The 11,430-nt window shown below is 45.0% G+C and overlaps 1 protein-coding gene across 5 annotated transcripts in view; it reads left to right on the forward strand.

The window, feature by feature from the left end:
• The window catches only part of EVA1C (eva-1 homolog C), a 114,779-nt gene extending 105,579 nt beyond the window's left edge, over positions 1-9,200 (forward strand). For all 5 annotated transcript variants that reach the window (XM_030806110.1, XM_030806111.1, XM_030806112.1 and 2 more), the window contains one exon: positions 8,627-9,200. In XM_030806110.1, coding sequence (XP_030661970.1) covers positions 8,627-9,003 — 377 coding nt within the window. In that variant the 3' untranslated portion in view covers positions 9,004-9,200. The remainder of the gene's footprint in view (positions 1-8,626) is intronic.
• The last annotated feature ends 2,230 nt before the right edge of the window (positions 9,201-11,430 follow it).

Raw genomic sequence — 11,430 nt, forward strand, 5'->3', positions numbered from 1 at the left:
AATTAAGGAACAATTGAATGATGACTGCTGACCTGGGCTTAGGAGCTTTTTCCTGTGCCTTACTGTCATCCAATATTTGCTATGTATAAGATGTCCATTTTTTTTTAAATGTAAGGACTTGATGAGCTGTTATTTGATTTTATTGAGGGGTGTTTGGGGACATTTATCTCAGCAAACCATGACCACTTCTCCATATAATGTCCAAGAGAAAGAGTCTCAAAATGCACTGTGTTAGATGTTAGCTAAATGAAATCACCACAAGAAGCTTGTGACTCAAATCATAGAGGCTCACAAGGCCCTAGTAGAATGGGCACCTCTGGACTTGCCTGTGGGTTTTCTTGGTGTGTCTGTGTTGCTGTCTGGGTGGCCACTCTAGAGGTGGGAAGCATGCAGCACATGCTTGGGGGTCTGCAGGCCAGTGTGCCACAGGGATGCATGTGGACATCAGGCTGGGCCATTTCGACCTAAACAGGCAGTGGCCACCAGCCAATGTCACACAGTGCTGAGCTCCATCCTCACTGCTGCTGGAGAGAGGTGCCCAGACAACTATCAGTCACATCCCGGCCCCACTGTGGGGATGTGACCCAGGGGATGAGCTGCGGTCTCTAGGCACCCCCAAAGCAGAAGCAGCTGGGAGCCAAGAGTGTGAGCAGGGCAGTTTCCAGCCCAAACCACCCAAATAGGTGGCAAATGGAGTGAATCCAAAAGTACATTTCCCAGGTCAGGCTGCAAGTAGCTTTGACACAGTAGTGCAGTCCAGTGTACATGGGGACAAGGAGATGAGAAATCAAAATCCAGAGGTTTGTCCCCTGATATTAAAGCACAGAGGTTGGCGGAAGGGACAGGAGGATGTCCAAGGGTCCCTGGTGAAGCGTCTCCTGGGGTCATTTGAATGATCTGTGACATGGTTTCCCCAACATTGAAAAAGCTTCTTAGGCATGTTTGAATTTACTGTCATTTCAATAACACAGACTTACTCCCTGAATTCATTCTAGAATCAAGATCATGACTCTGAGGAAGCTCATAGAAAAACATTGGAAATTAGAGAAATGGAAAAGGAGTGGTGTGTATGTATGTGTATGTGTGCATGTGTGTGTGTGCATGTGTCTGTGAGCATGTGCTTGTGTGTGCATGTGTGTATGTGTGCACGTGTGCATGTGGATGTGTGTGCATAGGTGTCTATGTGTGTGCATGTGTGTGCGCACGTGTATATGTGTGCGCATCAGTGTGTGCATGTGTGTCTGTATCTGTGCATGTCTGTATGTGTGTGCATCTATGTGTGCATGTGTATATGTGTGTGCACGTGTGTGTTTGTGTACATGTGTACATGCATATCTGCACGTGCATGTGTTTGCATGTGTGCCTTGTGTGGATGCATGTGTATCTGTGTGCATGTATGCATGCATGTGTGCATGCATGTGTGTGTGCATGTGTGTGCATGCATGTGTATCTGTGTGCATATGTGTATCTCTGTGCATGTGTATATGTATGTGTGTGCATGTGTATGTGTGTGCATGTGTGCCTTTGTGTGTGCGTGCATGTGTGTGTATCTGTGTGTGCATGTGTGTGTCTTTATGTATGTGTATCTGTGTTTGTGTGTGCATGTGTGTATCTGTATGTGTGCCTACATGTGTGTGTGGGGGTGCGTGTGTGTATGCATGCATGTGTGTGCATGCATATGTGCGTGTGTATCTGTGTATGTAAGTGTGTGTTGGAAGTTCTTAGCAAGGCAGTGTAATAGATGGCTCAGCATGAGCCACTGTCCTCTGGCAGATTGTGCCCAAGGGGACTATGTATTTAGACAGTCTTGCATGAGAATATGACCTCTCCTATTCCACCTAATTACTGTTTCATTGACATCTGGCTTTGGGTGTTTACCTCATATGTGCCAGCAGGCATGCCTTTTGTGGCCTAATATTTCCGTCGCTGCCCCTGCCCCCTTGGGACAGTGACAGATGTGTCATCAGCCTCTGGCAGGCCCTGCTGTGGGCTTCTGGGGCGCAGGGGTAAGGAAGGTGGGCAGAAGGGACAGGCTTGCAGCCTGGAATGTCCTGTGTTGGGAGGCATCATTGTTCCATAAGGGAGGAACTTTAGGGCTGCAGATAAGCTCATGCTGAAAGAGAAACACAACAACACGCTCCAGAGTCAGAGCTGTGTGATTCCCCCACCAGGGAGAACCATTGGAAATCAGCACCACCTTGTCACGGAGATGTGGATTCGGTGTGTTCCCACGGTCTCCAATCTCTAGTTCCATGATAGAAGGTTTCTGTCACACCCCTAAGTGCTGTCAGACCAGCACTCAGTACACTTTGTGCTTTCTTCTGGACAACCCTCAGGCCCTGACTGCTGCCTTGATCCTCTCAACAGCAACAGGGCCCCAACAGGGGGAACCCTCGCCATGGCCTCTGGGTGTCTTATCTGTACACGAATGAGCTGGAGCGTGCGTTTGCCGCAAGTGTCAGGATCTAAGCATGGAAAGGAGCCTTAAAGGCCATAGGTCCCCCTTTTGGGGGCTCCCAAGGGCATACAACAGCTGACCAAATTAAAGTCATTCACTCCAGCTGGGGATGAACCAAGGCTAAATTTAGAACAATGCTAGCAATAACACAGTGTGAAGATTCTGTTCAATCACAAGGAAAACTTTGTTTTTCCAGAATACAGAATAGGAAAAGGAGACACAAAAGTATAAAGTAGTCCAAGTGATTCTAGAGAACAGTTGACGACGTGCCCTTAGTGTAAAGCCTGGGACCATGGAGAGAGCCCTGGCCTGAGCTTGGGGTCCCAGCCAAGTGGCGGCTTTGCACAAGTGACTTGGCTACAAGAGGGGTTGGACCAGCTCATCACTAAGATTCCAGCTGACCAACATCTGGCAAGTTTGTAACTTCAAACTAGTTGATTCAGATGACTAGGAAGCCTCGTTCCCATGGACTTGCCAAGCATTGCCCATGTTGTCCATCTCTGGTGGCTGGATCTCAGCAGAGTTGATGCAGACTTGCCCTAAAGAGTGTTCACTTAGCAGGAGGCAGGCCTAGGCCAAGAGGCACCTGGAGTCTTATGACAGAAGCTCTCCTGGCAGGAGAACCCAGACACCCACCTCCCAGGAGAAGAGGAGAGGGAAAAAAAGGGAACTGATTTATGGAGCCCCATCCCCAGGGCCCAAGCCGAGTGCTTAAATCCACAATTCCCTCCTTTTATGCACTCAGCAAATATTTTCATAACGCCCACTCTGTGCCAGAGATGGCACTGGGGATTTGGCAAAGAGCAAGACGGTTCCAGTCCCTGCCCTCGGGAAGCTTGCATTCTAGGTGGAGAGAAAGGATGACACCCACTTAGCGAGTGAGTGACGACTGTAAGTTGGGCTGTGAAGAAGACATTCAAGATACTGTGAGACTAAATGACAGGGGACCTGGCTAGGCTAAGGCAGGGGGAGGTATCTAGTAGTGCTGGATGAAGAGGGAGGAAAGAACTTTCCAGGCTAACAGAAGAGCACATGCAGAAACACCAGAGTGTGCAGGCATCTGATGCGTCACGAGTGAGGAATGGGAGGCCGGAGCGGGGAGCAGAGAGGAAGCGGAAGTTCTCGGGAGTTGAACTTGGGGAGGGTGACAAGGGCCAGGTCATAGCTGACTTCCTAGGCTGTGGTCAGGACTTGACTTTTATTGCAAAAGTAATTGTGATTTCTGACATTCCTTTTTTTTTTTTTTTTTTTTTTTTTTTGAAACCCAGGCTGGAGTGCAGTGGTGTGATCTTGGCTCACTGCAACCTCCACCTCCCAGGTTCAAGCCATTCTCCTGCCTCAGCCTCCCAAGTAGCTGGGACTACAGGCACACGCCACCATCCCTGGCTAATTTTAATTTTTGTATTTTTAGTAGAGATGGGGTTTCACCATGTTGGCCAGGCTGATCTCAAATTCCTGACCTCAAGTGATCTGCCCCCCTCAGTCTCCCAAAGTGCTGGAATTACAGGTGTGAGCCAGCACTCCCGGCCGATTTCCGCCATTACTTTTGCACCAGCCTAATAGCTTAGGAGAGGGAAGAGGCCATCTATACGTTTTAAGTCAGGCAGTGATGTGACCCAATGTGTGTTTCTTAAAGATTATAGAGGCCATGCAGGAAAGATGATTTATATATGGTCTGTGGTTGCTTTTGCACTACAATAGCAGAGCTGCTATATTTGCAACAGAGACCATATGGCCCATAAAACCTGCAATAGTTCCTATCTGGCCATTCACCAGAAAAGGGGGGCAATAGAGGAGGATGGAGACCAAGTGCTTGCAGGGAAGATGGAGCAAAACAGTGTTTCATCCCTGTTTTTCAGATAATTTCACAAGGTCGAAAGACATCTTAATGAAAGTGAAAGTACAAGGCACTTACCAGGAGATATTCACACCAGATGCCATGGCTCACACCTGTAATCCCAGCACTTGGGGAGGCCAAGGCAGGAGGATCACTTTCAGCCAGGAGTTTAAGACCAGCCCGGGCAACAAAGTCAGACCTCATCTTTACAAAAAAAATATAATAAAAAGTTAGCTGGGCATGGTAGTACATGCCTGTAGTCCCAGCTTCTAAGGAGGCTGAGGTGAGAGGACTGTTTGAGCCCCGGAATTCAAGGCTGCAGCAGGCTATGATTGTGCCACTGCACTCCAGCCTGGGTGACAAAGGAGACTCTCTCTCTCTCTAAATATATATATATACATATATATATACACACACATAATATATATATGTATATATAATATATATAGTATACATAATATATAATATATAGTATATATAATATATATACTATATATTATACATAATATATAGTATATATAATATATATACTATATATTATACATAATATATAATATATTATATACTATATAATATGTGTATATATTATATAGTATATATAATATATAAATATAGTATATAATATATATGTATATATATTATATATTATATATGTTATATATGTATATATATTATATATTATATATGTTATATATGTATATATAATATATATTATGCTTACACAATATATTTGCTGTCGAAGGATTATCATCAAGAGTCTATAGAAAACATACACATCCTTGGGCTAGGCACGGTGGCTCACGCCTGTAATCCCAGCACTTTGGGAAGCTGAGGCGGGCTGATCACCTGAGGTCAGGAGTTCGAGACCAGTCTGGCCAACATGGCAAACCCCGTCTCTACTAAAAATACAAAAATTAGCTGGTGTGGTGGCATGCACCTGTAATCCCAGCTACTTGGGAGGCTGAGGCAGGAGAATCACTTGAACCTGGGGTGGGGGGCGGAACATTGCAGTGAGCCAAGATCATGCCACTTACACTGCAGCCTGGGCAACAGAGCAAAACTCCGTCTCAAAAAAAAAAAAGAAAAGAAAAGAAAGAAAAAAGAAAATATACACATCATTTATATGTAACAGGAAAAGCACAGGCAACCCAGAAAAAAAAAATGGGTACATGACATGAGCCAGCATTTGGAGAAGAGGAAATACATAAGCATGTGAAGATAGGTACAGATCAGGGGAACACAAATCAAGACCATCGTAAGGTACAATTCTATACCCATGTGATTGGAAAAAAATGTAAAAGTCTATGTGAGCCAAGTGCTGGAGAAGATGAGGACTGACAGGATTTCTCACACATTGCAGCCACTTCGAACACCATGGTGGCAGTAGTTCTGAAAATTGAAACTCACATGCCCTAAGCCCATCAATTACCTCCTAGGGTAGTACCCAAGAGAAACGCTTGCAGGTGTTGACCAGGGACATTTACAAGAATGCTCACGATCATCCACAAAAGCAGAAACCTGGCAACAGCAGGAGAGCAGGCAAATAAACAGTTCTCGACCCACCAGCAGGAGAGTGGGTGAATAAACTACATTATAGTCAAGATAATGAAATATTTTACAGCGATATGATATTAAGTTAAAAAAACAACACCAAGTCGCCAACACTACCTATAAAATTATACCCTTTAAACAAAATTTTAGGAATACATAGAGATGGAAAATAAAACTATATAAAAAAGGAAACAGGGGAGTAAGGAGCTTGGAATTCAGGTGGTAGTCACCTTGAGGGGGAGGCCGGGGGATGGGGAAGCACAGGTTAGACACAGGTGTGGTCAAGGCCTCGCTCCTATACAGGTGCTCATTCATAGCACTGGTGCTAATTACAGTATTAAAAAGTAATTCATTAAATAGACATAAAGTAGGGCTATGTATTGACCAATGAAGAGAATGTCTCATGTCCTAAGGATTATGGGTAATTTAATTCAGTCCACCCGGAATCCTCAAAATATGAAAAAAGAGGTACAGTAGCAAGTCCATAGTTACCAGCTGTGGCACTCTACTCCCTTCTTGGAACCTGAAATGTCCCCATTCGACTTCCTTCACTTGCAGCTCAAGTCGCTGGTGGAATTGACTGCTGGAATTGATTGCTTGGCTGTGGCAGAGCCCGTTCTTGCACCTTACTCTGTCTGCCCTGGGTACCCGGCCCCTCCCACGACACCACCACTGGCAGAGGAGGGGAGGGGGCCACTGATGACCATTGTACCTCAGAGGCTTGAGTTGGATGGAATTGTTTCTGTCCAGATCTGTCCCTGGCCTGACCATGGGTGGCTGGAAAAGACTATAAATGGATGGGATTCAGCTTCCTCACACTCAGCACTCCTTGAGGTTGGCAGAATCACTGCCAGTGGGGCTCAAAGTTTATGTTTTCCAAGACAGAGAAGTTGAGTTGTGGCCCACCTTGAAAGCCCTAACAGCACCACAGAAGGAGAGGGTTTGGAGAGGACAGTGGCTCAAAGATTTTGGGGAAGAGGAGGGCTGCAGGATGGGGAGGAAAGAAGGGAAATTCAAAGGGGAGGAAGATGAAAGTGAAGTCAGGAGAGATGAGGCTTTGATCTGCATATTACTTACAGTATACAGGCTTCCATCTGTATAATATTTACAATAATATAGTAAGTATTGTAATACTATATTATTTTATTTTATTTATTTATTTTTTTGAGACAGAGTCTTGCTCTGTTGCCCAGGCTGGAGTGCAGTGGCACGATCTCGGCTCACTGCAAGCTCCACCTCCCGGGTTCACGCCATTCTCCTGCCTCAGCCTCCCGAGTAGCTGGGACTACAGGCGCCTGCCACCACACCCAGCTAGTTTTTTGTGTGTGTTTTTGGTAGAGACGGGGTTTCACCATGTTAGCCAGGATGGTCTCGATCTCCTGACCTCGTTATCTGCCTGCCTCGGCCTCCCAAAGTGCTGGGATTACAGGCGTGAGCCACCGCGCCCGGCCAATACTTACTGTATTATTAATATTTATAAATAATATACATATTTATATTATTTTATTTTAATATTTTTTCTTTACTTTTTTTTTTTTTTTGAGGCAGGGTCTCATGCTATTACCTGGGCTGGAGTACAGTGATGTGATCTTGACCTCCCAGGCTCAAGTGATCCTCCCACCTCAGCTTTCCGAGTAGCTAGGACTACAAGCACGCACCACCATGCCCAGATATATTTTGGTATTTTTTTTAATAGACATGGGGTTTCACCATGTTGCCCAAGCTGGTCTTGAACCCCTGAACTCAAGCAATCCACCCACCTTGGCCTCCCAAAGTGTTGGGATTACCGGCGTGAGCCACGACACCCAGCATATTTTTGTATTTTATATTACAGTTGGCCTTCTGTATCCATCGCTTCCACATCTATGGGTTCAACCAACCTCAGATTGAAAATATCTTTTTAAAATGGATAGTTGTGTCTATACCAAACATGTACAGACTTTTTTTCCTGTCATTATTTCCAAAACAATACATGGTAACAATTACTTACCTAGCATTTCCATTGCATTAGCTATTACAAGTAATCTAGAAGTGATTTAAAGAATAGGGGAGAATGTGCTTAGGTTTTATGCAAATTCTGTGCCATTTCATATAAGTGACTCAAGCGTCCGTGAATTTTGGTAGCCTGGGAGTGTGGGGGAGGCGTCCTGGAACCAGTCCCCCACGGGTACCAAGGGATGACTTTATATTTATATTTACTTTTTAATCTGAAAAAGAACAGAATTAAGTTTTGCTAACATCTATTATATTATTACTTAGGTTCACATATATACTTCATACATAAATTAATTCTTCATGAGCTACTTCTACTACTAATAATAGCAACTCTTTATTGAGCATTTACTATGTGTCAGGGAATATTCTAAGAGCTTTATAGGAATTTACTCATTTCACTGTAATGACTCTGTGATAGAAGATACTATATGCCCCATTTTACAGATGAGGAAACTAGGCACAGAAAGGTTATGAAACTTGCCCAAAGTCACACAGCTAGTGAGTGGCAGACCTGAGTTTGAACTCAGAGGAGTCTGGCTCCTGACCCCCTCTGCTGTGTGTTTTTCTCCTACACATACATATATTGACTCCGTAGGCACAAAAGCTTTTTTGAAAAAAAAGTCATTGGGGATATATGATTATTTTGGTGTACACAGTCTCAAAGATGCTGGACTGGCATTCTTCATTAACCCCCTGCTTGGGCAGACATCTGTTTTTGTGGGACTTGGCAGTGGTGGAGTCTGCCAGCTCCTCCCAGCTCCTGACATGTTCTCTTCCTCCTGCAGCCCACCCGGAGAGAGCTGCCCTGCTGTTCGTGTCCAGTGTCTGCATCGGCCTGGCCCTCACATTGTGCGCCCTGGTCATCAGAGAGTCCTGTGCCAAGGACTTCCACGACTTGCAGCTGGGGAGGGAGCAGCTGGTGCCAGGAAGTGACAAGGTCGAGGAGGACAGCGAGGATGAAGAAGAGGAGGAGGACTCCTCTGAGTCTGATTTCCCAGGGGAACTGTCGGGGTTCTGTAGGACTTCATATCCTGTCTACAGTTCCATAGAAGCTGCAGAGCTCGCAGAAAGGATTGAGCGCAGGGAGCAAATCATTCAGGAAATATGGATGAACAGTGGTTTGGACACCTCACTCCCGAGAAACATGGGCCAGTTCTACTGAAAACCACACGCATCTTGATGCGATCGCACTTTCTGAAGAAGGAAGGATCCCAAATGCCCCTCCAGTTCTGGTTCACCTGTACCTTCTATGAAGGAGAATTTGTCATGTCATTCAACACTCGTGAGGCCAGGAAGCTATTAAAGGGATGTTTCAAGCTGTTTCTAGCACATTCCAAAATAAATGAGGAGGGAAGAGTCTTTGTTTTCTGTATTTCTTTGAATTTGTGTCTATACATTAATAAGTTATACATAATTAGAATTCACATTTTTTGAGCGCTTATAATGCCAGGTGCTATTCTAGCTGCTTTTCATGTTCTGAGTCATTCAATCCTCACAATGTCATGAGATGGTACTATTACCCCCATTTTACAGATGACTAAACAGAAGATTCCTATATATACACATAAAATAGTTACACAGATACTCAGCAAACATGAGCTCATGAGTGATTTTAACCACTGACTTGTTTAGACCAACGGTTAGCAAACTTTTTCTTAAAAGGCAAGATGATAGGCTGGGCACAGTGGCTCATGCCTGTAATCCCAGCACTTTGGGAGGCCAAGGCAGGTGGATCACTTGAGGTCAGGAGTTCGAGACCAGCCTAGCCAACATGGTGAAACCCCATTTCTACCAAAAAAATAAAAAATTAGCTGGGTGTGGTAGCGCATGCCTGTAATCCCAGCTACTTGGGAGGCTGAGGCAGGAGAAATCACTTGAACCTGGGAGGCAGAGGCTGCAGTGAGCCGAGATCGTGCCACCGCACTCCAGCCTGGGCAACAGAGTGAGAAACTCTGTTAAAAAAAAAAAAAAGCAAGATGATAAATATTTTAGCCATTGTGGGTCAAATTCTCTCTGCCACAATTACTCAACTCTCCATTGCAGCTCAAAAGTGGCCACAGATATTACATAATGCATGAACTTGGCTGTATTCCAATAAAACGTTCTTTTTGGACACTGAAATTTAAATTTCATTTTATTTTCACATGTTCCACATTCTTCTTCTTTTTTGTTTTTTTCAAACCAACCATTTAAGAATGTAAAAGCCTGAGGCCAAGAGTTCGAGACTAGCCTGGGCAACATAGTAAGACCCTACCTCTATTTAATTAAAAAAATTTAAATAAAAGTAAATAAATAAAAGTGTAAAAACAATTCTTAACTCAAAGGCTATACAAAAACAGACAGCAGGATGGATCTGGCCTGTAACCTGTTTTTGTAAATAAAGTATGGTTTGCAAAGCCTAAAATATTTACTTTCTTGCCCTCTATAGAAAAAAGTTTGCTGACTCCTGGTTTAGAATTTAAAACAGCAGAGCCCCTGGTGGTAAAAGCCATCAACCAGGGTACCTAACAGTGCTGTGGGCCAGGATCAAGTGGAGCTGGCTCCCAAATCTCTCCAAAAATGGGGTCCTACCCCACTTGGGGAGGGCCGGGTGGAGGAGCAGAAGAAAGAGTTCAGAAAACAGACCCCAGTGGGAAAACTTATGATTGGTTCCTGCAGACGGCTTTCCCTGGTAGACAGGAGGCTTATAGCTGTGGCATCAAATACGAAAACATGTTTTTTTTTCTTTTTTGACCTAGTAATCCCAGGGGCTTAGAATATAAAAATGATTGCATTTTTCTTTTTTTTTTTTTTTTTTGGAGACAGAGTCTCGCTGTCGCCCAGGCTGGAGTGCAGTGGCACGATCTCGGCTCACTGCAGGCTCCGCCCCCTGGGGTTCACGCCATTCTCTTGCCTCAGCCTCCTGAGTAGCTGGGACTACAGGCGCCCACCACCTCGCCCGGCTAATTTTTTGTATTTTTAGTAGAGATAGGGTTTCACTGTGTTAGCCAGGATGCTCTCGATCTCCTGACCTCCTGATCCGCCCGCCTCGGCCTCCCAAAGTGCTGGGATTACAGGCATGAGCCACCGCGCCTGGCAATTGCATCTTTTATATCCTACTACCAAAGAGCTCTCTCTGCGTTATCTTATTATCTTACTTCGTCATCACTAACCCTGTAAACATATGTAGATGAGGAAGCTGAAGGCCGCCAGGGTAAGTATCGTCCAGCCCAGGTCACACAGCTGGGAAGTGCTGGGACTGACGCATCCTGAGTGCTCAAGAAACATAGCTGTTCCCGCAGGAACTCCTAGAGTGACAGGTATGGAGAAGGCATGTCTCTCTCAGTCCTGCAGACCATGAGGGTGAAGGGCCTATCTGCAGGATGCAGAGGAGGTGGGTGTGGAGTGAGGAGGCTCAGCTGCCGCTCTGGCGTTCATTTTTAGTGAGTGGAAATCCACATAATGTAAAATTAACTCTCTCAATGGCATTTAGTCCATTCACGATGTGCAAACACCAGCTCTATCTAGTTCTAAAACATTTCATCACCCCAAAAGAAAACTCTCTGCCCGTTAAGCGGTCACCCCCCATTCCTCCCTCCCTCCAGCCCCT

The sequence above is a fragment of the Nomascus leucogenys genome, chromosome 25 (assembly GCF_006542625.1).
Source record: "Nomascus leucogenys isolate Asia chromosome 25, Asia_NLE_v1, whole genome shotgun sequence".
NCBI lineage: Eukaryota > Metazoa > Chordata > Mammalia > Primates > Hylobatidae > Nomascus > Nomascus leucogenys.